Raw genomic sequence first — 27,149 nt, forward strand, 5'->3', positions numbered from 1 at the left:
GTCCCCCAACCATGGGAGGGCTGTCACCCATGCTGGTCTGAGGAAGTGCTGTCCCAGGACTTTCCAGAAACACCCGAGGAGTCTGCTTGTTGCTGAGTACAGGGTTGCGAATACTGTAAGTGTGAGGCCAGAGACACCGCAACCCTCGCCGAGAGAGATGGCCAGGCCAGGGTGGATTCCTTACCTTGCCGTTTGAGGCCCTGGATGCAGTCCTGCCTGAAGGTCATGTGTCCCAACCTCTCAGTTATAGGCACCAATAAGCTCTTCTTCTTTGTTTCGGCCACTGTGAGTTGGAATAACTGAAACTCACAACCACCCACAGGGACCAGATTTTCAGTCGGGGAGCTGGAAAGCATTTCCCCGGGGGGAGGGGGGGGGAGGGGGGGAAGCAAGTGAAGTGTCCTGGGCGCCCGGCTCCCTCACGCCGAGGCCTGGCCAGTGTCCTAAGTGCACGCTCACGTCCCCCTTGGCAATTGGCTTTCTTGGTTCACGGGTCCAGCACACCAGGGTGACCCTGGTCCAGTGTCTTGTCCCGGCATGACATGGGTCACCATTCTTCCCAGACTCCAACATCTGTGTCCTCACTGCCCAGGAGTTCCATATTTCAGATTTTTGATCATGGCAGAACCCCACTCTAGTAAGAATTTCTGTGTTGGTGAAAATCTGGCCCGTCTGTGCCACAAAGAACAGCGGGCTCAGATCATGGCGCCCCCTTGCCAAAGCTCCTCAAATTCCCCCAAAGAGAGGCTGACGGCAGGCTGCAGAGCCAAGTTTACTTTAATGAAGAAAGAACAAATCCAAACACAAGTGTGGGTTGAACGGTCATGCCACGAGGCAAGGACCCCCACCTCCTATACCCCCCACGTGCTCCCCGAGCTGTCCCCAAGGACACCCCCTCTGGGGTAGCAAGGGGGACAGAAATGGAGCCTGGGTCCTGGGCGTCAACATGCAGAGGTCCACCTCGACCCTCAGGGAAGCTAGATGCTCTGAAGCATGCGGATCGCGTGCTGAAGATGCTGGTGGGCAGCAGAGCCGGGGCTCCGCAGGACGCCCAGCGGGTAGGAGGTGCCAGGCTGGCCCTGTTCCCAGACCGTGAGCCTCAGCTCCTCACACCCGCCACTCAGCACGAGTTGAGCCTGGTCTCCGCTGCAGCTGACCTACCAAGGCGGGAGGAGCTGGGTCCGAGGGGAGAAGGGGCCCTGGCCCTCGGAGGACAAGTGGATGGGAGACTGAGGTCCCCCTGATCTGAGTCTCAGTGGCTGCCCTACCCGTAGGAACTCAGGGTCAGGAGCCCAGGGCTCTACCACACAGGCAGGGAAACTGAGGCTCAGATGGGACTCCCCCGCCCAGAGCCACCCAGTGAGACCTCCTACTCTTAAGCCTGTGCCCTGGGGAACAGCAGCTCCTCATGGGTGCCAGCTTCCACAGCTGCCGGGCAGGGCCATTTGAAGACAATCCTCTCTAAGACCCGGCCCAGGCCAGCGTACTCTGGTCTGAACAGAGAGGGAGTCTTTACTATAAAATAAAATCATACGAATTTTTAAAAATAAGTATTGCATACTGGTGCGTTTGAAATCTGTTTTACGAGTGGCTACGATGTCCCAGGGGTTGCTAGGACTGCGCAGGAAAACCTAAAAATGATTCTGCAACAAAATGACATTTCGGGGCTTCCCTGGTGGCGCAGTGGTTGAGAGTCCGCCTGCCGATGCAGGGGAAGCGGGTTCGTGCACCGGTCTGGGAGGATCCCACGTGCTGCGGAGCGGCCGGGCCCGTGAGCCGTGGCCGCTGAGCCTGCGCGTCCGGAGCCTGTGCTCCGCAACGGGAGAGGCCACAACAGTGAGAGGCCCGCGTACCGCAAAAAAAAAAAAAAAGAAAAAAGAATTGACATTTCGACAGCTGCTGCAGGTAACCACACAGGACTCTGACCCTAAGGGACATTTTGCTGTCATTCAGACACATTTTATTTCCTATTTTCCTGGGGCTGCCCCCAGAAGCGTGCAATGTAACAGCCCTGTGGGGGGGGGGGACCCTCACTCACCTGCACCGTCCCATCACTGAAGAGCAGGAGCGCGGCCCGCTCAGACACCAGGAAGCGCAGCAGGCAGAGGCTTGGGGCTGCCGGCCAGGTGGCTGTGGACAGGCCCCCCTCCTGCGGACAGACCCAGCCACGGGGCCTCAGGGCCAAGGGCTGCCACCTCCTGGCACACCCCCCCAGCCCCACCCAGCCCTCACCTCTCGCAGCCGCCGCTGCATGTATCGGGCAAAGAGCCGAAGGACGGCCAGCTTGGCGCCCAGCAGGCTGGGCACATCCCTCAGGGCGAACGTTTCCAGCTTTCCCCGGTCGGGCATGTAGATGACTTGGCTGATGGGGGTGGGGGGGGTGCACAGGACGGTGCCAGCTGTCAGGACCTCCATCCTGGGCACCTCACACCCGAGGACACCTTCTCACACAGCTGTCTCTTGGACCATGATGTGAAACCAGCTCTGCACGGACCAGCCCTCTCTGTCCATCCAGCACCGGCCCCTCCCCTGAACTCCAGACCCATGGAGCCACGGACTCGGCCTGTCCACGCTGAGATCCTGATGGGCCGCCACACCTACTGAGCCTGTGCGCCACAACTACTGAAGCCCACCTGCCCAGAGCCCATGCTCCACAACAAGAGAAGCCACCACCATGAGAAGCCCATGCACCGCAACGAAGAGTAGCCCCCGCTCGCCGCAACTAGAGAAAGCCCGTGCGCAGCAACGGAGACCCAATGCAGCCAAAAATTAATTAATTAAACAAAAACAAAAAAAAGAAGTATGAGTCTGACCCCTCCTTCCCACCCCAACCCCAACAGTGGCCTGTGAGGCTCTGTGACTTCATGTCGTCCCCCTCTCCCTGCCATTCCTCAAACCCACCAGGGGCTTTGCACATGCTGTTCCCTATGCCTCAGATGCTGTTCCTGACGGACTCTCTCTCATCATTCCTGTCTCGCCTGAGCATCACTTCTTCAGAAAGCCCCTCCTTCCACAACCACTCTGTTGAGAGTCGTCTCCAGTTCCCCAATCTGTCACCTCACCCTCTTCATTTCCTTCAGAAAACTGCCACCTGAAATCAACTTAGTAATTCATTTGTTAAGCATTGTTCCCCCCCACCAGGCAGTAAGCGCCTGTAGATGTGCACAGTAGATGTTTAATAAATCTATGAGGAGTGAATGAAGAAAGGCAGGGAGGAGGGCCTGGCCTCCCGGGGGGATAGGAACTCCACAACTTACCCCCCTGTGGGGTGCAGGGCCATGTGGGTGCCATCCCGAAGCAGGACACCACTGCCTCCGTCTGACAATTGGTAGCCGAAGCCGTACTTGCTGGAATAATCCACCCACTTGGGGGCCCAGAGGATGGGCCGCTGCTCTCCTGGGGGGTCCTGCATGGCTGGCACAGGATGAAATGAAGTGAGCAGGGGTCCCGGAACGGGCGGGCGGAAGGACGGCAGAGGCACAGGACATGGAGAGTAAAGTCCAAGGAATAGAAAACCAACTCTTGGGGCTTCCCTGGCGGTCCAGTGGGTAAGACTCCGTGCTTCCACTGCAGGGAGCACGGGTTTGATCCGTGGTTGGGGAACTAAGATCTCACTTGCGGCCAAAAAAAAAAAAGAAAAAAATAAATGACTCTTGCCTTGAGCGGGGAGGACTGGGGGGACCCTGGGATCACAGCTGCCTCTGGAAATGAGTAAATCTGAAATGCCTGTAAGGTCCAAACCACTGTAGGGCTTCGCTTTATTTCATTAAACATTTTTTGTATTCAAAAATAAAAATCTCTCAAGGCCATGTGGGATCCTAGATTGGATTGCAGAAGAGAAAAAGGGCAATAATGGAAACCCTGGGAAAATCCAGTGGCCCAGGAAGCTGGGCCACAGGAGAAGCTGGAACTCCGTAATACAACCTTCAGCTATTCGTGCTACTCCTACCTGGGGCGCCAGAGTCCAGGCAAAGCTGCAGGTTCCTGATGGCTGCCTCTACCTCCTGCCTCGGGCTCCCCTGGGGCCCTGGGGGAGACAGATCTCTGTGGGGGACAGACAGGCCAGAGCCCCTCCAACCAGCCCCGCCCCAAACTCCCACATCCGGGAAAGTCCTATTTTCACCCGAGAAGGATTCCAGACATCATTGTCGTTTTACAGGTGGGAAAATTGAGGCCGGGACAGGGGAAGTGATCCTGGCAAGGCAGGGTCTTTGCCCCCCACTTCTCGATGCTCACTCCTGCCCACAGCTCCCACCTAGGATGGAGAGTCTGCTCGCCTGCTGGGTCGCTGCCGAGGGTCCCGTGGCTGAGCAGGTGGACAGGGCGCCCGGGGCACGGAGCCCCTCCCTCTGACAGGGAGGCCTGGGGAGGGGGCAGCAGGGCTTGGGGGCTCTGGCCTCCCCGCCTCGAAGACACCCCCCCCCGCTTCTCCCTCTACCCGGCCTCCCTGTGAGGATGCCTTCCACATTCCCCACCACGCCCCCCTCCCCACGCCCTCACCTCACTACCGCACTCCGTGGAGTCGGGGTCAGGGCCGGCTTCTCCTGGACCTGACGCCTCCTTCTTAGGAGTGAAGGGGCCTGCAGGGAGCAGGAGGATTGGAGGGGGCGGGGGCGGAGCCTGACCCCATGCAGGGCGGGGCCTCTGCCACCGACATCCGCCTCTGCCCGTGGCGGCGACATTTCAGAGCAGGTAGGGAGGAGGACAGGTGTGTGAGATGCGGGGCACAGGTAGCAGCAGGTGAGGGGGCGGGGCGGTACTCACGAGGCCTCCGGCACTGGGGCAGCAGCAGCCGGCCCACCTTCCGGAAGAGCCTGCCCAGAGGCTGGGGAATGGAGAAGATGGGCAGGCTGTGGCAGGAGTGGGGCGGCAGCCGGTCCGGGGTGAAGCCCTTTGGAGTGGAGAGCTGGGCGTCAGCACGCCGCTCCTGAGCACCTGGGCTAGCTGGGGGTCTGCTGAGACGCCCCAGAGAAGGGCAGCCCCGACCCGCTGACACCCCACACCTGCGTGAAAAAGTCATCCTGCAGCAGGTGGTCCAGGCTGGGTCGCTCGGCCGGGTTGGGTGCCAGCAGGCGGGCGATGAGGCGGCGTGCATTGGGGGACAGATGTGCAGGCTCGGGGTAGCGGCCGTCTCGGATGTTCTGGTACATCTCCGACAAGGGTGCCGCCACGAAGGGAGGGGCGCCAGTCAGCACCGTGTACCTGGGCCGGGTCGGGGGCAGGAACCCGGGTGCCTGCTTGCATCTGTCCTGGGCATCCAGGGTTGGCTCACACCTACCTGTGCACACCTGGCCACACCTTCCCACACTTCCTGACTCCCTACCCACGTCACATCCACTTTCTCATAGCTGCCCTACATCTGCTCCCACCTGGCCATTCCTGTCTGCTCAGGAGACACCAGCACCTGTCTGTACACCTGCCTGCTCCTGGGTTATACCTGGACACACCTGCATATACCTTTCCAGTTTTAGTTTGTGCATGCTCACACCTGTTCAACGTCTGTTCAACGCCTCATACTCGTACATATGCCCTCGTCTGCCTGTGTATCTGCCACCTGCACACACCCGTCCATACCTCTGTGAACACTCAAAATTGTCACCCCGCCATATGCCCTATTCATACCTGCACGCTCAGATGATGGCAGGTGTGGGCTCCCGCCTGCTCCCCAGCTGCACGCACTGGTCCTGTGTTCGCTCAAACCTGCCTGTGCCCCCACTCAACCTCCCCTGTACATGCCTACACCTGTCCTTACCTGCCGGTGCCCGCTCCCACCTGCCCACACCTGGCCCCAGCTGGGCAGTCCTGCCCCCCTTCCCCAGGCCCGGGGCTTCTGGGGCCACTCACATGACGCAGCCCAGAGCCCAGATGTCCGACTGGCAGGAGTGCCCGTTTCTGGACACGACCTCCGGGGCCAGGAAGTTTGGGGTCCCACAGAGCACTCTGGGGGGCATAAAGGGGCCTCAGGAAGGCTGGGGCCCAGAGCCCGCCCACCCTCACCCGCCCAGAGAGCCCGCTCAGAGCCCCGCCCACCCTCACCCGCCCAGAGAGCCCGCTCAGAGCCCCGCCCACCCTCACCCGCCCAGAGAGCCCGCTCAGAGCCCCGCCCACCCTCACCCGCCCAGAGAGCCCGCTCAGAGCCCCGCCCACCCTCACCCGCCCAGAGAGCCCGCTCAGAGCCCCGCCCACCCTCACCCGCCCAGAGAGCCCGCTCAGAGCCCCGCCCACCCTCACCCGCCCAGAGAGCCCGCTCAGAGCCCCGCCCACCCTCACCCGCCCAGAGAGCCCGCTCAGAGCCTCTCGGTCACCTGTGGCAGCGGCCTCCAGGACCCACCCTGGTGGCCAGCCCCAGGTCTCCGATCTTCACCTCCATGTTCTTGTTCAGGAAGAAGTTACCTGCCAGGGCGGGGTGCGGGGGGGATGGGAGGGGGAGGAACACGGCGTGAGGGTGGAATCCCCGCCCCCCCGTCCCGCCCCCGTCCCGCCCCCGAGGCCCCTTCCCCGCCCTCACTGAGCTTCAGGTCCCGGTGGACGATGCGCCTCTGGTGCAGGTAGCGCAGGCCGCTGACTAGGCCCCGCAGGTAGTAACGCACCTCAGGCTCTGTCAGCGTCTGCCGCGCCTCCAGCACGTGGGCCAGTGACTGCAGCGGACCGGTTGGTGCAGCGCCAGTGCCGAGGAGACACAGGTGAGCACAGGTTAGGCGGCACAGTGGGTTCCAGGGGCCCAGGAAGGCAAAGGTAAATTCAGCTGGGCCCAGGTGGATGTGGCTGAGTGTGGGACAGGCAGAGGTGAGCTCTGAGCCCCAGGAGGAGCACAGGAGCTCAGATGGGCCGAGGGGGCCACAGTGAGCTTTTCGGCAAGAGATGAACCCAAGGTGCGTACATTCTGGGCAAAGGAGAGCTCAGGTGTATGCAAGTGGGCTCGGGGAGTTCAAGGGGTCTACGACGGTACAGCTGAGTCCAAGTGGGTTCAGGAACACGCACTCCTGTCTGTCGGACGTCTGGGCTCTAGGCTGCACCATATGAGTGGCCCCAAGGGCCCCAGGCCTGGGGAAGGGGGGCAGGACTGCCCAGGTGAGGCCAGATGTGGGCAGGTGGGGCCTGGCTGAGCGCAGGAGGCGCACAGGTGGGCCGAGGTGAGTCAAGAGAGCCTCTGGGTGGGCAAGTGGGCACAAGAGCATTAAGGGTGAGCACAGGTGGGCCTAGTGTGGTCACAGGTAGAAACAGGTAAGGAGAGACAGACATGGGGGGGACACAGACGAGCAGAGCAGACTGGGGGCGGGGGCGGGGCACGGCTCCCTCTTGGCCCCGCCCCCTGGGCACCTGGCGGCTGCAGTATTCCAACACCATGTACACGTGGTCACGGTCAGCAAAGTGTCCGTGGAAGGCCACGATGTTGCGATGTCGCAGGCAGCTGTGCAGGGCGATCTCGCGCTCCACCTGCGGGCGGGGTCCCACGTGTACACACCCAGCAGGTGCCCACACCCGAGGTACCCATGCCCCCACGGGCGTGCTCCCCACTCCCAGGGCAGGGACGTCTCTGCGGACCCGATTTGGTCACAGGGCCCCTGGGCACTGATGCTCAGGGCTTACCTTGTCTCCGGGGCACAGCCGTCCAGCCCCGCCACCACCATGAGGCACCACTTTGAGCGCAAACACGGAGCTGGTGGACATGTCGGTCAGCTTGTAGCAGCGGCTGAAGGCGCCCTGCGAGGCAGGCGACTCACGAGCTCAGGGCACACAGGTGTGGGGACAGATGGCCAGGCCCATTGACACACAGACACACACACACACAGACAGACAGACACACACACACACACACACACACACACACACACACACACACACACACACCCCGAGACGCATGGATGCATAGCTCACATCCTCATACCTGGATACCCAAGGCAATACAACACACAGAAGTACACGAAGACACACGGACACAGACACACAGACACATCCACACCTGGATATACAGAGCCCACGGACCCTAATACAGTACGCGGACACACGGTACAACGCCCGAACACAGAAAACAGAGACCTATGACACGTTGAGACACGCACGCACGGGGACAACACAACAGAGTCCGGGTCCGCACCAAGGCTCCACGTCGCAGAACGCCCGGGCGCACACCCACTCCCTAGACACACAATCCACAGCACAGCACAACGTGCCCGACGCCGGTTCCCGCCACGCGATGCGCGCAGAGCAGCGGGCACATCGCAGACCCGGGCCAGTCCACCCACGCCATCCCCAAACTCGCGTGGACAAGCGACACACGCAGAGACAAAAGCCGGGGCGCACGCTGGCTCGTTTGCGGTCGCGATCGCGCGAACGCGCCCCGCCCCGCCGGGACCCCTGCCCGGCCCGACCCCTCGCCAGCGGACTGCGGGTGCCGGGGTCCCCACCTTGCCGATCAGCTTCCCGCGCCTGTACACGCGCCCCGAGCTCGGGTCGCGCAGGAAGACGGAGACCAGCGGGCGGCAACTGCGCCGCCGCCGCCGCCGCGGCTCGGGCTCCATCCCTCCCGGGAGCCTGGCGGGCGGGCGCACTGGCACAGCCTCGGCCGGGACCACGGCGCGCGGCGCTGCTCTGGGGGCCGCGCGCTGCCTGGACGCGTCTTATTGGCCGAAGGGGGAGGGGTGGAGTCCAGACGCTCGGGGCGGCCAGCGCGGGAGGGGGCGGGCGCGTGGGGGCGCTTGGGCGTGTGGGGACGCGGGGCTGGCGGGAGTTCCAGGGACCAGAGCGGCGCTGGCACCCTGCACGCCAGCCCAGCGCCAGTCCCGCGCGCCATCAGCTCGCTTGCTTCCTGCAATCCTGCGCCTCCCGCCAAACAGAACTGTCAACACACCCATCTCTCTGAGCAGGAGACTGAGGTCAGAGGGATAGTCTCATTGTCTCGAGGCCTCGAGGGGAAGGGTGGGTGGGAGGAAGGGCTTGGCAGGGCTCTCCCCGGAGTGCGGAGTGCGCTTGAGGTCTGAGTCTAGTCGTCCTGAATACGTGTGACTGTGGGTCCTCCTGGCAGGTGGGTCCCCGGGCCCCATATGATAACGCACGAGGCTTGATCATCTTGGCACTAGGGAGCCACAGCAGGATTCAGGGAGGTGGGGAGGGGAGTGAAGCCCAGAGGGGCACTGCTGGGTTTGGGAGGCTGGCGTACATGATGGACACTCAGTGGTGAGAAGGAGCAGGATTTGGGTACTGATGCACAGACACTGGGGGTTGTGACTCCCGGCTTGGGCAGCCAGAGAGAGGCAGGGGATGGAGAACAAGTGGGCAGGCTTGAGCCCCCCGGGAACCATGGGAGCATCTCTGAGCTGTTCCCCAGACTCGGTTCCCAGCTCTTTCTTTGTATCGTCTCAAGTCACCCTCTCACCGATTCTGAGATGCAGGAACTGGCCTTGTCCCCATTTTACAGATGAACACACTGAGGCCCAGGGAGGTTAAGTCGCTTACCCAGCCAGGAAGGGACAGTGCTGGATGTGAATCCAGGCAGCTGCCTCTGGATGCCTCGGTATTAATCCCCAAAAGTTACATAACACAATGAATGGGGAGGGGTTAGCAGGGCTCCGTGGGGCCGGAGTCAGGCCTCGGAATTTTCCAGAGACCAGATTTCGGAGTTCGGCCCAGCCAAGCCACCAGGGATAGGAAACACCTTCTGCGTTGTCACATGTCTGCCTGGCACGTCAAATGGGGGCAGCCAGGGCATGGGGGACTCTGAGGGGGCCTCAGTGCATTGGATGGAGCCAACCTCTGGTACCTTTGTGGGGGGCCGGCCTCAGCGCCAGGGCCAAGGATTCCAGGCCAGTGCAGGGGGCCAGCTGGCTGCGGCCGGGGGGAGCCCGAGTCCTGCTAATGAGAACCAGGTGCGGTGTGACAGAAGGAAAGCAGCTGGGGGGCCCGGGGGTCTGAGCTGTCACATCATTGTCGCCCTGGAATCCACCCTGGCAGGCAGGAATCCAGGTCCTTCTCAGTGGCACGCCTCTGCTGCCCGCTAATTCAGGTATTTGTTCAGCACTAGTGCCCAAGACAGACCCACCTGGCCCTCAGGAAACGGTGGAGAGGAGATCACCCGGAATTAACCAAAGCCGGAGGTCTGGGCGGGTTCTGGAGGCCAGCGTCAGAAAGCCAGACCCCTTCCAGGCAGTGGCTTATCCCAGAGGTCGGTGCTCTTCTTAGCCCCATGTTATAGATGAGGAAACTGAGGCTCAGGAAGGGACATGCAAGCCAGAGTCACCAGACTGTGGCCGAACTTGACCTAGAGTGCAGGTTGGTGCGTGTGGAGCCCCGGCCCACCCAGTACTGCCCCCCATGCCTCTCCTCCGGGGGGGCTACGGGAGCATAGGAAGAGCCCTCACGCTGCAGTAGGCAGCTGAGCCCACTGGACCCCCAGAAGCCTCCTGGGGGAAAGAAATCCAAAGCTCCTGGCCCAGTGCCTCACAGCAGGGCTGTCAGCTGACACCCTCTGCAGACACCAGCTCTGCCCCCATCTCCCGGCAGCCCGCTGTTTTCCTGGCTGAACCTCCTCCACGGGGATGGGGAGCCATCCTATTCCCAGCCTGCGCCCCCTGGAGCAGGGATGCCCTCCCCAGCACTCTCGAATGGAAAAACTTTATAGTAAAAGGAAAACCTTAGATGTTCATAGCAGCTTTATTCACAGCAGCCGAAATGTGGAAACAGTCCTGGTGTCCATCGACTGATGAGGGATAAACAAAACGTGCTCCACCCATACAGTGGAATATTATTCAGCCTTAAAAAGGAAGGAGGTTCTGACACTTGATACAATGTGGATGGACCTTGAGGACATGATGCTCAGTGAGAGAATCCAGACACAGAAGGACAAATACTCTCTGATTCCACTCACAGAAGGTCCTAGAGGAGTGACATCCAGAGAGACAGGGAGTAGATGGTGGGGGCCAGGGGCTGGGGGAGGGGTGGGGAGTCCGTTTTTCCTGGGGACAGAGCTTCAGTCTGGGAAGATGGAAGGCTCCAGGAGATGGATGGTGGGGACAGTCACACGACAATGTGAATGTGCTTAATGCCACCGACCTGTGCACTTACAAATGGTGAAGATGGTGCATTGCGTGTGATTGTACATTTTGCCATAATCAGAAAGTGAAAACCATTTTAGCTTCCCTACCCCCAAAAAACCCACAGGCTCAGGGAGCTAATACCCCCATTTTACAGATGAGCAAGCTGAAGCCTAGTATGTGTAGCAAGCACCGGATCGCAGTTTTGCAAAGGGGCAGGCGTTGAGGGGGTACTCAGTGGGGCTGCCTGACCCTCCCGTGCCGACCCCTGCCCAGGGCTCAGGAGCCCGGGGTGGGCTGGAGCCCCAGCCTGGCCACGCAGTCCCCTGGGCCCCCGTGCTCCAGGCCAGAGGCTTGATGTGTCTCCAGTCTGTTCTTTCCCTGACCTGAGATAACTCCCCAGACTCAGCAGATTTCCCAGGAGAAGCACTGCGGGGCCTCGCTCAAAATACCTGCCGCAGGTGGAGGGGGCGGCTGCTGAGACAGCGCTCGGGCGGGACCCTGGGAGGCCTCCCTCGGGAGGCTGGCGGGCGGGACGGGTGCCGGGTCCGCGGTGGCGTGACTCAGCCCAGCTCCTGGGTCCCTCTCTTGCCTCCTGGACTTTGAAACACAGTGGACTCCCTGCTGCCTGTCTGTACTCGGCAGCCCTCGGCCAGACCTCGCAGGTCCCCAGGGACGGGGCCCCGTGAGCAGAGCGGGAAAGGAGGCCACCTCATGACTGCAGTGCCCACTGCCTCAAGACCGGCCCAGCTGGGGCTGCGGGGACCTGGGTGCCACGTTCCCTGAGCTTCCATCCTCCGGGAACAAACCTTGCCCTTGCCTCTCCCGCCTCTCAGCACCCACTGTCACTGGCTCCTTCTAGAAGCTCTGTCCCCTCGTGTCCTCTGGGACGCCTCTCTGTAGGCTATTCTCCCACCTTTCTTGTTACATCTTTTTGGTTCTCCTTTGAGGCTCCTCCTCCTCTCGGTGCCGAGGACTCAGTTCAGAGCCCCCCCCCCGCACCCCCTTTGTCCACTCCCTCTCGCTGATGCGGTCCAGGCCAGCAGGAGACCGACGCCGGCAGCTTGTGTCTCCTCCCCTGCCTTAGCCCGGCCTCTGCCAAAAGCAGACCCTGAAGCAAGGGTTTAGTGCCGTGAGTTGATCTGAAGAGCAGGACTGAGGGGCCGGGGAGGATGGGGGCAGGGGAGGACTAGGGGCGCATGGACCCCTGGCATCCGGCCCCCGTTGGCCGGGGCCTCCACCCTGGACATTAATTGTCTTGTACACCCAGCTTGGAATGGCTCCCATACATGGTCCAACTGCAGCTTGGAGAGCGACAGACAGAGTGAAATGTGGGACAGGAAGGTATGTGGGTGGGGAGCTCTGAGGGGCTTGATGCCCTCCCAGAGCGGAGCAGAGCCTGGGCTCGACCACTCCAACTTCTCCCCTTTGACCCGTGACCCTAGGACACACGTCCACAGCCAGGGTGTGGGGGGGCGTCCAGGGTCAGGGAGGGGAGGGCCAGAGTGCAGTTTTGGAGACATCGCCTTCAAGATGCCTGGCAGGGGAGCCCAGGGATGACCCAGAGGAGGAGATGGAACTGAAGACACCACGTAGGGCCTCCCTGGCACAATGTCCAGGACCAGCCAGGGCCCTGGGTCAGGAGCTTTAAGCACAGCTATGGCCAGGTCGGGGGCCACGATGTGTCTGGGCCCTCAGAGGCTCACAGAACCAGGGGCTGGCTGAGAGCTGGACTCAGGGGATGCTGTGGGGCTCAGGGACAGTCCAGCCTCTTCCTGACAGCAAGAAGCCTTCCAGAACCAAATCAGATCACATCCAAAGCCTGCTAGTGGGCCCCCATGGCCTTCCCACACACCCACTCGCTCACCCTGGCCCAGCCACCCTGGCCTCTCTGTTGGTCTGAGAACCCATACCAAGCTCATCCCAACCTCAGGGCCTTTGCACATGCCATTCTCGCTGCCCAAAGGGCTCCCCACCCCCCCAGTCTTTGTCCAGGAGCTCCTTCTCATCTTCTGGGGCCCAGGCAAGGGCCCCCCACACCCTATGAGTCCCTCTGCGGTACCCTCACAACCTGCAATCATGTCATTTCCTTGCTAGTTCGCTGACTTCTCTCCTACAGGGCTGGGGGCTCCGTGGAAGAGACAGTTGTGCATTTCCTTGCTATGTCCCGTGTAGGTGCTGACCCACTCGCTGGGGGGCCTTGGGAAAGTCCGAACCCTCCCACAGCTGCCTCGGACCCCGCCTGCTGGGTGGGCATCCTCAGGGTCCTGAGTGGGTGCTGCCCCTCCGAGTGGACACTCTTCCCCCAGTGTCCTCAGCTGGATGCCTTCTCAACCTCTGAGGACATTGATTTGACTCCGCTGCATGCAAAGTACTGGGTGCCATCAGAACCAGCCAGATTTCCACAGGAATGATCTGTATTTCATCTGTGCTTGGGTCTTTTGACCAATTATGAGAGAAGCAGCTCAATATCATGTGGGCTCCTGGATGAGATCCTGGAGCAGAAAAAGGAAATTAGTTGGGGTGAAAAGAAAAACCAAAACAGCAACTTGTGGAATCCAAATAACGTTTGGAATTTGGTCAATAGTGATGGTAATTACTAATATTATCAATTAGTAATCATAATATACCAACGTGAGTTCCTTAGATGTGACAAATAGTCATTGTTTCCTATGACTGTTGTAACAAATTAACACAAACTGGGTGGCTTAGGAAAGCATTCAGGAAGTCAGAAGTCCTAAAATCCAGGCGTGGGCAGGGCTGGTCCTTCCGGAGGCTCCAGGGCAGCATCGGTTCTGCCTTTTCCAGCTTCTAGAGGCGCCACATCCCTGGCTCGCGGCACCCCTTGCATCCTCACAGCCGGCAGCGCAGCCTCTCCCGTCTCTCTCTGCCTCTGACCCTCCCGCCTCCCTCTTATAAGGACCGTGTGATGATGCTGGGGCCCCCGGGGAATCCAGGGACCTCCCCATCCCAGGGGCCTTAATCCCACCTGCAAAGTCCCCTCTGCCCCGTGAAGTGACACGTCACAGGTCCCAGGACCAGGACATGGACATCCTGTGTGTGTGTGTGTTGGGGGGGGGGGGGACATTATACTACTGATGACAAAGGATAGACAGAAACTTACTGTCATATCTTTGCAACTTTCTGTAAATCTAAAATTATTCCAAAATAAAAATTCTCTTTAAAAAAGAGAATGAAAAGACTACAATAAATTAAAACCTTAAAGGCAGTAACTCAAACTCACCCCAACCCCCGCCCCCCCGCCGAGATCATCGTGCTTACCCGTGAGGGTTTATTCCTGTCCACTTCCTGTCTGAGTTTATGCTAACATAGGTACTTTTCCTTTTATATAAGTGGCATCAGATCATGCATAACTCTTCCTTCTCACCTAACACTTCTTGCCGTTTCTGAATAACCTTCCCATGCTTCCGGTCCCCACACTATGCGAGGCCCCGGCCCCCTCTGGCCTCATGTTCACTGCAATTCCAGCTACCCAGGCCTCCTCACTGGGCTGGTCCTCACCCTGCTCCTCTGGCCCCCTGGCCTTTGCACGTGCTGTTCTGTCTGCCAGGAACCCTCTCCCTCACACCCTCTTCCGTCCGGTTCCCCTTCATTCTCCAGGTCCTGCCTCAAGCATCTCGCCACTCAGGCAAGTCCCCCCAACCCCCTGCCTCAAAAGGAGCTCAGGACACCCATTCGGATGTGACTGTGAAGCTATCCCAGGCCCTCCAAGTCTCACTGTGTGTGACTCTGCCCCGCTGCCCCCAAGCATCCCGACCCATGAGGTGGGGGTGAGGATCCCTCTCACGGAGGCAGCTGGGGGTGTCACATCAGATATGAAGGCCTCCAAGGTGGTGGTGATGTGTAGAGGTGAAATACTCCATCATAGGATCAGTGGCCTAAGAAACAGGACCTGTCCGGGGTGGGTGAGGGTGATGAAGAAGATGCTGTTCCCTGTGAGAGAGGACCTCCTGATAACAAGTCACAGAAACTCCAAATTGCTAGAGTGAAAAATAATGGATGGATGGCTTCAGGTGCAGCTTGATCCAGGGACTGAAACAACCGTCTCAGAAATCTCGCCCTTTCTGCTTCCTGCTTCTGTTGGCTTCTCCCTGGGGTGGAGAAAACTACCATCCCAGCTGACATGGGCGGCCCTGGCCATGGTGGGTCCCCGATCCTGCTCCATTCATGCTCATGACCAGGGACAGCTGGGCAGCTCCAGAGACCCGGGTTCTGGGTTTGCAGGACCCCTCCCACCCCATCTTCACAGGAGACTGGAGTATCCTGTGGACCACGTGCCCAGGCCTGAGGGATCGTGGGAGGCCATAGGGAGTTGGGGAGGGGGAGCAGGGGGAGGCTCAAGGCTGTGAGACCACAGAGGGAGCCTAGGCTGACCCACATCCATCAGGACTCATGTCCACTTGGGCTGATCCTGTCCAGGCCCAGCGTCAGGGATGCGGTCCAGGCCGGAGCTCAGCGTAGGGGGACCCTGCCGACCCCTGGGCCTAAGTTCAGACCAGGGCATGAGTTGGGGGGGTTGGGATGCCACCGCACCTGGAGCCTCCAAACCTCACAACCATGCCTCCACCTGCAGCAGGTATTTCGAGCTGAGCTCTCCGCCTCCTCTGGAGATCTGCTGAATCCAGCTGAGTTACCTCCTGCATGGGGGTGGGAGGCTGGAGACCTGCAGGGTGACAAAGACTGGGGAGGGGGGGCATGGGTGGGTACAGGACTTCACCCCAGCCCCATCTGGCCATCCCATAAGCGTTAGGGCCCCCATGTGGGCCACAGTGCCTACTGTATGCATTCCCTGCAGGACCCAGTGCCTGCTGTGTATTGTCCCTGCGGGGCACAGGGACTGCTGTATGCACTTTCTACAGGACTCAGTGCCTGCTGTATACACTCACTGCGGAGTACAATGCCTGCTGTAGACATTCTCTGTCTAGCATGGTGCCTGCTGTATGCACTCCTTGTGGGACATAGTGCCTTCTGTATACCCTCCCTGCAGGGTGCAGTGACTTCTGTATACACTTTCTGTAGGCTACATTGACTGTTGTATACACTCCTTGGGAGGTTCAGTGTCTACTAAATGCATTCCTTTCAGGGTGCACTACCTACTGTATACACTCCCTGCAGGGCCAAGTGTCTACTGTATGCATGTCTAGGATGCAGTGACTGCTGCATACATTCCCTGCAAAGCATAATGCCTGCTGTATATGCTCATGCAGGACACAGCGCCTGCTGTATGCATTCTTTGCAGAGCACAATGTCTGGTATATACACTCCTTGCAGGGTACAGTGCCTTCTGTATACCTTCCTGCAGGGCACACTGCCTGCTGTATGCACACCCTGCATAGCGCGGTGGACTGGGGCTTGGGGCATAAGGCACATGGGGCGGGGTGCGGGGGATGAGATTGTCCACTTGGTGGCGCTCCTGGCCAAGCCTGATTTCTTTCTGATGCCACCAGGCCCCAGGCCCCAGGCCCCAGCTCAGCACACGGTAGCTGCTCTACAGAGGGTGCCTACCCTCACCACCCACCTCCCTCTTGCCATCCTCTCTCGAGTCCTGTCCCCCCAGGCTGAACCTTGCCAAAGTCACTGCCTTCACTGATGCTGATCCGCTGGCCACTGGTCCATGCTCTATCCTCATCTTACCCACTCAGGCCGCCCCTCCTCCTCCCGGAAGCCCATCCTCTTGCGACCTTGGGGGACCCCATGCCCACCCCGGCCTCTGACACTCAGGCCCCAGTCTCCGTTCTGTCCATACTCTCACCCCATGGCCTCATCGATGACTCTAAACACCCCTGTGTGCAAAGGATGCCCACATGTCCATCCCCAGCCAGACGCAGCCCCTGGACTCCCAGCCTCTCCTTGCCTCACCCTAGACCCATCCTCAGGTGACCTCGGACTTGTGCTTCCCCCCCACCGCCGAAGGGAATGGGGCTCCTCCCCTCACTGGCTGCTCAGCCAAGCTCCCACCTGCCTCCTCCCAGTGCCTCCCCCATGGGATCTGTCCCTAGGCCTGCAGACTCCGCTCCCAAACAGCTGGGAGCCACCCAGTGCCCTCCCCACCCCCCACGCCCCCAGCCCAGCCCCTGACCCCAGCATGCCTGCCACTGCCTCCCCACTGCTTTCCAGGTCCCCTGTCCTGCCCCCATGACAGCCAGAGGCAGCTGTTCCCAAACCAGAGCACCCCCTCCCACCTCCCATGGCTGCCATCCCCCTGGCCCCTCTCCGACCACATTCCTACCCCCAGGCTGGCTACTGGCTCCACCCACCCCAACCTTCCCACTGTCCCTATTCCCTTTTCCAGCCTCAGGGCCTTTGCATGTGCCGTTCCAGGCAGACTGGGCTGCCCTTCCCCCACCTCCCTGCAGCAATGGCCTCCTGCGTGAGGGCCTTCCTGGCCCCCCACCCCATCTGCAGTGGGCTTGGGCTATTACTGCAGAACGTCCTGATGGGAAGGTAGCATGGTGCCCTCGTAGGGCACTGTCTCCCCTCACTAGGCGGATTCACAGGTGTAGCGGCACAAAGTAAATGCTCAGTAAGTGTTGGGTGAATGAATGGCTTGGATGGCCCTGCCTTGAGCTGCTCCAGGCTGGAGGACAGACAGAGCTGGGCCGGCAGTACCCCCTCCCTGTGGTCGGGGCTGGAACACCCCGCTGAGGGCTCCCAGGAGAAGCGGGCACTCAAGCTGAGCCTGGGCCGAGCCCAGGGAGCAGAAGAGCTGTCCATCCATCGCCCCCCTTGGTGCCCCCATCTCCTCAACCCGCTCGCCAGGCAGCATCCTGGGGCCACAGTGAGGAGCCAGGGGAGGGGCCGAGCGGTGGGCGCCTGCTGCGTGTCTGCTTGGGTGGGCGATGAGGGGTGGGCGATGAGGGGTGGGCGGGGGGGCGCGCAGATGCTAAACCGGGGAAAGGTCTGGTGGTGGGGAGCCCTGGGGTAACCCTGTCCTTGCCAGTTCACGCAAAGAGCTGAGATCCACCTGGAATTGTCGCTGTGGAGACCCCCGCCGGCCCCATTGCCCGGATGGGGAACTTGAGGTCAGGGAGGGTGGGCCACAGTCGCGTGGGAGGGGTCCTTCTGGACCCGGGTCTCGCTGCGAAGCCACGGCTTGCAGCCTGGGGCCGGGAAGGGAGGGCGGGAGGCGGGAGGCGGGGTGGGGCGCGTCCTCTGGTGACAGCAGCGCCCGGGAATGCGCCGGGCTGAGAGGGGGCTCCCCGCCCCTCACGCCAGGCCCCTGGGACTGAGCTTCTCCCCAGTGCTCTGGGGCCCTGCGCTGGGGGTGGTCGGGACCTGGGGCGGGAACCCTAGGACCTGAACCCAGGCGCGCGGGTTCCTGAGTAGGGTGACTTTGAGAGAGGGGTAGAGAGAGGGATTTGGGGAGGCGTCGTGGCCAGGAAAGGGAACCTTCGTGGGGACGCGATCTGGGCGTCGGTGGGGAGAGGGCAGCGCCCTCCTGGAGCCTCAACAGGGCGACCTAGGTTCGCTCACATTCCCGGGCCCTGAGCGCGGCGCCCGGAATAGCAGCCACGAGGTGGGGGTAAGGGCGGTCAGTCCCCGCGTGGCTCCCCCGCCCTGGGCTTCCCAAGGTCGCCGCGACGCGGACGGTCGGACACGGCTCGTGCGGAGCAGTCCCCTGCCGCAGATCGGCGCCCGGGCGCGCAACGGCCGCGCGGGGGCGCACGGCGCCGCCGCCCCTCTGGACCCCGGCCGGGGCGCGCCCTGGGAGGCCGGGTGGGAGGGGCCGCCCCGGGCTCCCCCCGCCCCTCCTCGCGGGCCCCGCCGCTTCCGCTCGCCCACGGGCCGCCCGGGAGCCTGGACGCGCCGCCGGGGCTCTACGTAGCCGGTGAGTCCCTCTCCCTACCCCCACCACTATCCCGGCCGGAGTCTTCTCCCCGTCCCTAAACTGGGGGGTGACGGGGCGGCAACCCCCAGGGTGGGAGAAAGCTCATCCCCACTTCCTCCTGGGGAAACTGAGGTCCAGAGGCGTGGCTTGCCCTGAGATCACCCCGAGGGTCAGGACTGCAGCCTAAACGCGGGGGGGTGTCCTGCTCCTCGGGCAGGGGGCTCTGGAGAGTGGGAATGGTGACCCCTCAAGCTCCTCATTTTGCATCACCTAGACCCCCGCCCAAGCCAGTGCTAAGAGGGGAGCGGGTGTCCCAGGGTCAAGCCCCCTCCCCTACCTCTGCTCTCCAACCCGGACTTCTTCCTGCTTCCTGGGCCAGCCAGGGCTCGGGTTCAGAGATGCAGCCAGCCTCACAGCTCTGGTCAGAGGGGGGGGGACACCCACCCCGTGGTCCCCCAGGTTCTCAGCATCTGGAGCCACCTTGGCCCCAGACCCTTGCTGCCCCAGGTTTGAATGTCAGAGCCAGGAGAGCCTGATAACCAGGGACACTGCTGCTCGAGAACATCCAGTGGGGCCCTGCCTTCCCCCATCCGCTGCCCGGGACCTCCAGGACTGGAGCCCTGCAGCATGGCCTTAGTGTCCTTTGGGCACTGCCGACCGCTGGGCTCCCTGGCCCTAGCCCGCTACTTTCTCCACCAGTGCCATGGTCATGGGGAGCGTGGGGATGGCAAGTGACTTCATTCTTCCCCTGACAGATGGGGAAACTGAGGCCCAGGGAGGCAAAGCCTCCCAGCCGCCCTCTCCCCCGCCCCCACACGGCCGCCTCCTTCTTCCCTGCGTCACCCTCATTGGCGGCCCCTTTCCCTCTGCAGGCGGCTCTGGGGCTCCATCCCACACCCTCTCCACATGAGGCCATGAGGCACCCATTGGACCAGGGCCAGGTCACCCTGCCCCGTCCCGCCCCCCATCCAGGAGCTCCTGGCTGCTGCAGGTCTGGGAGCTGAGGGGGCCCTGGAGGCTGGGGCCCGCCCGGGGGTGGGGTGGGGGGAGCTCTGCCAGGCACCAGACCCAGCCACCACCAGCCACACCCTCTGCAAGGTCCCATAGAATCCTGGACTGTGCCCAGCTGGTCCCCACTGCACAGATGGGGAAACTGAGGCGGGGGGAAGAGGAGCACCTGGCCCCTGGCCACACCGGAAGGTAGGAGCAAAGATGGTGGGAAGAGTGGGGAGGGCGTTAGGACCCTGGAGACACCTGTGCACGCTCCTGGAAAGATTCCTTCCATCATCAGACGCTGAATGAGCACCTACTACGTGCATCAAAGACAGTAAACAACTAATAATAATTATTTGAGTTTTCTCTCTCCAGACCTGGCTCTGTGGCCCCCGTTTTCCTCACCTAATTTGATGAACCCCTCAAAACTCTCCTATTAGGTGGGCTCTATTATGACTTTATTTTTCAGAGATGAGAAGGGAGGCTCAGAGAGGTTGAGTTACTGTCCAAAATCACACAGCCAGTCAGGGAAGAGCTGGGGTGCAACCACTGGCCTGCTGGCCCCCCCACTGCGGCGCCCCCTCCTTTCCCCCAGACCACGCCCCCTCCGGAACCTCCTGCTCCTGCTGTGGACCCTCCTGAACTGTGGTTTGGGGGGCAACGCTCAGGTAAAGGGGGACATGAGCCCAGGGGGCAGCGGGCATGGGAACCCGGCTAGCAGTGTGGGGGTCACCAGCCTCCCTTCCAAGCTGACTCTGCCTCTGTCTCCCCAAGTAGGGTCCGGGTGAGTGGACTCCATGGGGTTCCTGGAGCCGCTGTTCTAGCTCTTGCGGGCGAGGGCTCTCCGTGCGCAGCCGGCAATGCATCCGGTGAGGAGGCTCCTGGGACTCGGTTGGGTGGGATGGGAGGGGGTCCCTGCCCCTGCCCCTGCCCCTCCTCTCCTGTCAGGCTGGTCCAGCCCCTGGCCGCACCCTCAGCCTGCCCACACATGCTGTGCCTTTTAATCCCGCTAATCCAGCTGGAATGTGGGTGGGGTTAGCGGGGGTGGATGGGTGGGCAGGCTGGCTCTGGGGAAGGGTTTCTGGAGGTGCTGACCGCAGTCTGGCCACCCTGCTCCTCGAAGGTTTCCCAGGGAAGTGATGTGCTGGGGGGACACCCACGAGTACCGCCTCTGCCAGCTGCCCGTAAGTTCTATCCACCCACCCCCCAGACTGAGTTCTCCCTGAAGCCCTCCTGCTTCCCCACTCATGCCCCCAAATATCCTTGCCACCATGCCAGATTCTCTGGGCATCCCCGGGGCTGTCCCAGCCTCTGCTGCACCGATCTCTGTCCCCAGGAGTGTCCCCCAGGGGCCGTGCCCTTCCGAGACCTACAATGTGCCCTCTACAATGGCCACCCTGTTCTGGGCACCCAGAAGACCTACCAATGGGTGCCCTTCTACGGTGGTGAGTAGCCTATGCTCCTGTTAGTCCAGCTCTCTCAGAGCTGGCAGGGAAAAGTGGCTGTTAAGAAGGAAGGGGGACTTGGAGGGGTGCAAGAAAGGGGCATTGGCACTGGGGCTTTGAGGGATATGTAGGAGTTGGTGAAGTGAAGGGTGGAAAGCAAGTGTGAGTTGTGAAGAGGGGCAGAAGGAGGCAGGGTCTATTCTGCACAGGGTCGAACACCAAGCTGAGGATTTACTGGGAGCTGTATCCAGAGGCCAACATTTCTCAAACTTACACCAGTCGCAGGAAATATTGCTGCACTGAGCTGAAAATAGCGAGTTATATAATTGTGTGCCTGGGGCAGTGCGCCTCCAGATTTAAGGGAAACAGGCAGCTTCAGACGCCACGGTGGGGGTAGACACAGATAAGAAAATCCTAGAATGGAGAAAGTTCCGACCGTCAACCTCACAGATTTTTTTTTTTTCCTTCACCCTAAGAATTGGCGGAAACTTGCCATGATTTCACCCCCGCAGAGGCCCGCCAGGGTCAGCTCAGGCTCTATTCCAGGCTGGGTCTGCCAGCCAGACTCAGGGAGTCGGGAGCCAGAGGGATCCTGAGCAGGGGGAGCAGGGATCAGGTCTGTGGGCCTGGGGTGTGGTCAGACTGTCCATTATGCCCCACTGCCAGGCAGAGGGGTAAACTGAGTCCCGGGGAGGACCAGCAACACACCCAGGCTATGCAGGACTCAGTCAGAACTGGACAAATACTTTTTCGGGGGCACCTGCTGGGTGCAGAGCCCAAGTGCCGAGTGAGTTCTGCCCACCTCTGTACCCCAGAGTCTAGAACATTGTCTGGAAAATAGTAGGTGCTCAATGAGTGTTTGTGGAATGAACGTATGGAAGAATGAGTGAAGAATGGGTGATGATGTCAATAGTGGGCCCCTAATATTAGGACTTAACATGAATGAATGAATGAGTGCAGGCCCAGGATACTTGCCTGGGACAGTCCCAGCGAACGGGAAGCAGAATGCCTAAGTTCCAGTCCTGGCTCTGCCTCAGCCTCCACGTGTGGCTTTGGCTGAGGCTCTGGGCCTCATCTGCCCAAGAGGATGGCTGCCTGAGGGGTGACTGGCAGGAAGGGGGCTGGAACTCAGATATGTCCCCCACTCCCACCGACTCCTCCCATCCCCAGCACCCAATCAGTGCGACCTCAACTGCCTGGCGGAGGGGCACGACTTCTATCACAGCTTCGGCCGCGTGCTGGACGGTACCCCCTGCAGCCCGGGCACCCAGGGACTCTGCGTGGCTGGCCGCTGCCTGGTAAGAACTCCAGGCCCCGCCCCCATCCCCGTCCCTTTTAGGTTCCACCCGGCCTCTGCCCTCCAGGCCCCGCCCCCAGACCCCATTCGCTAAGTTCCTGGTCCCGCCCTCTTCCCTAGGCCCCGCCCCCTACCGAGTCACCGACCTTCCCTGCCCCACCTATCACTAGGCCTCATCCTCAGCCTCCTCCCACTAGGGCCCGCCCCCCAGGTTCCATCCTTTTAGTTCTTGGTCCTGCCTTCTTCCATGGGCCCCGGCCCCTCGACGGCAGGGGCCGTCTGACGGCGCGCGTGCCCTCCCCACCCCTTCAGAGGCCCGGCTGTGACGGTTTGCTGGGTTCGGATGCCCGCGAAGACCGCTGCGGCCGCTGCGGCGGCGCCAACGACTCGTGCCTCTTCGTGCAGCGCGTGTTCCGGGATGCCGGTGACCGCCCTCCCCGACCTCGAGCTCTCCCAGAGCAGGCCCTTTAAGACGTCCCGCACTGATTGGGCAGTCTGCGGCCCAGCCCCCCCCCCCCGCTCATCATTCTGATTGGCCACTGCCAGATTGTCCCGCCCTTCCCAGAACAGACGGGGTTTAACTCTTTTGCTGCCGCACTTAAGTGATAATCATCGTAACTCCAATCCTTTAGGAAGCGTTTTCGGAGTACCAGAGCCTTGGCTAACCTTCTTACCGCAGTATCCCACTTAATCCTCAAATCATCCTTCAAATACACAACACCTGCTCCCCAACGCCCTCCTTCCCTCCCGCCCAGGTGCCTTCGCTGGGTACTGGAACGTGACCCTGATCCCTGAGGGCGCCAGGCACATCCGCGCCGCCCACCGGAGCCGGAACCACCTGGGTATCGCAGGGTCCGAGGGAGGAGGTGCCCTGCTGGCCGCCCGAATCCAGCGGAGAGGAGGGCAACAGGGTCGGGAGGCGGGCGGGGCCGCTTCCGGGGAGCCCGGGCTGACCCTTCCCTTGCAGCGCTGATGGGGGGCGACGGGCGCTACGTGTTCAACGGGAACTGGGCGGTCAGCCCTCCCGGGACCTACGAGGCAGCGGGCACCAGCGTGGTCTACACCCGCGTCACAGGGTCAGAGGAGACGCTGCGCGCCGCAGGGCCCACCTCCGAAGACCTGCTCCTGCAGGTGGGAGCGGGCCTTTGAGAGGGCGTCTGGGCGTGTGGGGTTAAAGAATCCGTTGGGAAGCAGGGGTCGTGGCGGGGAACGGCTGGGTAGAGTGTGTGTTAGGGGACGCTGGGCCATCAGGTCCGAGGGCAGCTCTCTGGTGTGTGACACCCCCCCCACCCCCGCCGCCCAGGTCCTCCTGCAGGAGCCCAACCCCGGCGTTGAGTTCGAGTTCTGGCTCCCCAGGGAGCGCTATGGCCCCTTCCAGGCGCAGGCTCAGGCCCAGGGCTGGTCCCTGCGGCAGTCGCAGCCTCGGGAGGTAGATCCTCGGTCCCCTGACTCTCCCGCTGCCCCCACTGTTATCCCCCCACGGACCCCAGGCCCCACCCCAGGTGAGCTGGGGACAGCCTGGGCGGGGGCGAGCAGGGAGGCAAAGCCTGTGCCCCTGACTGCACTGCCCCCGCAGACCCCTGCCCACCCTGCCCTGACACCCGCGGTCGTGCCCACCGGCTGCTCCACTATTGCGGCAGCGACTTTGGTGAGAGGCCCTTGACCCCATCCCTCACCTGGCCCCTAATTGACCTGAACTTGACCCCTATCCAGCTGACCTCTGACCCTGGTCTGACTTTGCCTTTCACTCCTTGACCTGACTCCAGCTTGACCCCTCCTGACCCTCATTTGACTCCCTGATCTGATCCTTTGCCCTAATCTGACTCCTAACCCCTCACTGATCCCTGAGCTGACCCCTACCCCAGGCCTCAGCTGACCACAGTCCCCAAGGGCCCCCAATGCCCCACCTGACCCCCAGTTCCCTCGTCTAGAAAGGGGTGTGTGGATGGGCCCCAGGGTGGAGCGTCCAGCCGGGCTGAACACCACCCTGCCCGCAGTGTTCCGGGCCCGCGTGCTGGGCCGCGTCCAGCAGGCCCAGGAGACCCGATACGAGGTGCGCGTGCAGCTCATCTACAAGAACCGTTCGCCGCTGCGGGCCCTCGAGTATGTGTGGGCGCCGAGCCACTGCCCCTGCCCACCGCTGGCCCTCCATCGGGACTACCTGCTGGCGTCCCGGCGCCTCATCAGCGCCGATGGCACTCAGGACTGGCTGCTGCTCCCCCATGCCGGCTACGCCCGGCCCTGGAGCCCCGCCGAGGACAGCCGCGTGCGCCTGGTCGCCAGACACTGCCCCCTCTGAGCCCCTGGACCAGACCTCTCCACACACGGCTGGCCAGGCTCAAAGTCAGCATCTTTCCCCTCTTGCCATAGCTTCCAGGGAGCTCAGAACTATCTCCCACCTGCAGCTCTGTGACTCCCCACCACACACACTCAGACACCCCTGCACTCAGTCAGATCCACTGTCGGAAGCAGGCACACACTGGTGAGGATACACTAAATGGACTTTTTAGCTCTGATTTCCTCTCTCACCCTGGAGGCCAGGAAACTCATAGCTATTTTACTCTCAGAGACTCTGTGTCTGCTTTTATTCCCCTTGCCTCACACTCATTTGCTGGGAGACATTGTCACGCACAAGCATGACCCCGACAAAGACATGCCTAAGGAGACCTTGTAATGTATCCATTTCCCCTCTTGCCCTGGCTACCAGGAAGCTCACCACTGTTTAACCCCTTGACACTCTGTCTCTCCCTTCTCATTGCCACTTAACACACGCACCCTCACGTATTCAGACACACTGTTACAAACAGGCATGCCTACCCAGTCACTGTAACGTACCAATTTCCCCTTTTGCCCTGGCTACCAGGAAGTTCAGAGATAATCTTGACACCGCTTTTTTATTCTTATTCCTTTTTGTTTTTTTTTTTTTTTTTTGCGGTACGCGGCCCTCTCACCGTTGTGGCCTCTCCCGTCGCGGAGCACAGGCTCCGGACGCGCAGGCTCAGCGGCCACGGCTCACGGGCCCAGCCGCTCCGCGGCATGTGGGATCTTCCCGGACCGGGGCACGAACCCGCGTCCCCTGCATCGGCAGGCGGACTCTCAAGCACTGCGCCACCAGGGAAGCCCCTCCTATTTAATTTTTGCAATCACTTTTTTTTTTTAACAAAGGCACCCCATTTTCACATACTTGGCCGCAGACACTTCAGGATGCCCTGTCAGTCAGATCCACAGCCACGTTGTCAGCACCTGTACACACGCGATCACGTGCACCTCGTCCCCTCCTCCTCCCCTCCAGCCCCCACCTCCCCCCACCGTGTCTGACCCTGGGGCGACCGTGAGGATGGGGAATGTAAGAGGATGGGGGAAGGCGGGACTTTCTGAGGTTCCAAGCCTCCTCCCGATGCCCCTTGGGGCCACATATTCCTCTCAGGCCATTCAGGGGGCCCCCTCCCCACCCCCGAGCAGAGCGGCCAGGTCAGAGCCCCCACCCTCAGCGTGTGCCCTGTCCTCATGTGTCCTGGATGTAGTCTCCTTATAGACTCTAGAGCCAGGAGGCCAGGCCTAGATCATGTGTGGATTGGAAGTGTCGGTGGGGTGGCACAGTCACCCAGCAAACCTCCCCTTCTGCCTCCCCATCCTGAGTGGGGTGACTCACACCGTCACCTGGGACAACCTGCTCTTCTGTACCATCCGTGGTTGTATCTTCTTCTGGGGCGTGGGATGGTGGGAGCGTGCGAGGGGTGCTGGACATGTGGGTCTCAATGGACTTGGCCGCTGACCTTGGGGGTGACCTCAGGCCAAGCCCTGCCCCTCTCTGGGCCTCAGTTTCCCCATCTGTGTATACCCTTTCAGCCTCTCCCAGCCCTGACCTTGGGAACCTCGCTCTTCCAGACTCCTTCCCTAGCCCTTCTGTTCTTTTGTGCATTGCTCCAAAGAGTTTTTTTTGTTGTTGTTGTTTTTTTTTTTTTTTGCGGTACGCGGGCCTCTCACTGCTGTGGCCTCTCCCGTTGCGGAGCACAGACTCCGGACGCGCAGGCTCAGCGGCCATGGCTCACGGGCCCAGCCGCCCCGCGGCATGTGGGATCCTCCCGGACCGGGGCACGAACCCGTGTCCCCTGCATCGGCAGGCGGACTCTCAACCACTGCGCCACCAGGGAAGCCTCCAAAGAGTATTTATTGAGCACCTACTGTATGCCTGGGACCCAGCAGCGTCTGGGGCGGTCCCGGCCTGGCCCTGTCTTCTGTAACAAGTGCTGAAGCGGGAGGATCTCCCGAACGCCCCCTCCCGCGGGGCCGAGTGGGGCGCAGTTCTGGAGGGAGGCGTGGGGTATGGGCGCCCCCTGGTGGCAGGACGTGGGGGGAGAAGGAATTCAGCGTCTCGCGTGTTACTCGCAGCCCCCAAGGGCTTCAAGTCCCCGATGGCCCCAGATGGTCCCCTCTGCCTCACTGCAGTGTGGGAGTGTGTTCAGTGTCTGGAAATGGGAGCCTCCGGCCTCTTCCTCCCCAGAGCTCTGTGGGGCAACCCTGCCATCTACTCC

At 61.4% G+C, this 27,149-nt stretch overlaps 2 protein-coding genes across 14 annotated transcripts; one reads left to right on the forward strand and one right to left on the reverse strand.

Annotated features, from left to right (window-relative positions):
• Window positions 1-968: 968 nt before the first annotated feature.
• PLK5 (polo like kinase 5 (inactive)) lies at window positions 969-7,389 on the reverse strand. Its single transcript, XM_067033210.1, is given in 13 exon segments — window positions 969-1,157; window positions 2,039-2,149; window positions 3,258-3,299; window positions 3,302-3,414; window positions 3,950-4,027; window positions 4,278-4,362; window positions 4,501-4,580; window positions 4,765-4,891; window positions 5,004-5,202; window positions 5,845-5,940; window positions 6,306-6,393; window positions 6,509-6,638; window positions 7,321-7,389. Coding segments are annotated over 13 exon segments (1,356 nt in total). The 5' UTR covers window positions 7,348-7,389; the 3' UTR covers window positions 969-977.
• ADAMTSL5 (ADAMTS like 5) lies at window positions 6,661-26,562 on the forward strand. Of its 13 annotated transcripts, XM_059060320.2 has the most exons (14): window positions 18,807-18,879; window positions 19,752-19,870; window positions 19,978-20,079; window positions 20,468-20,540; window positions 20,650-20,741; window positions 20,996-21,056; window positions 21,209-21,317; window positions 22,488-22,615; window positions 22,927-23,038; window positions 23,370-23,456; window positions 23,582-23,745; window positions 23,918-24,116; window positions 24,191-24,262; window positions 24,612-26,562. In XM_059060320.2, exons 2-14 carry the CDS (start codon window positions 19,794-19,796, stop codon window positions 24,911-24,913), a joined length of 1,578 nt encoding a protein of 525 aa, XP_058916303.1. In that variant the 5' UTR covers window positions 18,807-18,879; window positions 19,752-19,793; the 3' UTR covers window positions 24,914-26,562. The 13 variants fall into 13 exon arrangements, with proteins under 13 accessions (XP_066889303.1, XP_066889310.1, XP_058916303.1 ...); XM_067033202.1 differs by lacking the exon at window positions 18,807-18,879 and adding an exon at window positions 6,661-6,683 and having other exon boundaries at window positions 20,342-20,540; window positions 23,918-24,262; window positions 24,612-25,180; XM_067033208.1 differs by lacking the exon at window positions 19,978-20,079.
• Window positions 26,563-27,149: the final 587 nt, after the last annotated feature.

This window comes from Kogia breviceps, chromosome 4, assembly GCF_026419965.1.
Source record: "Kogia breviceps isolate mKogBre1 chromosome 4, mKogBre1 haplotype 1, whole genome shotgun sequence".
NCBI classification, from domain to species: Eukaryota; Metazoa; Chordata; class Mammalia; order Artiodactyla; family Physeteridae; genus Kogia; species Kogia breviceps.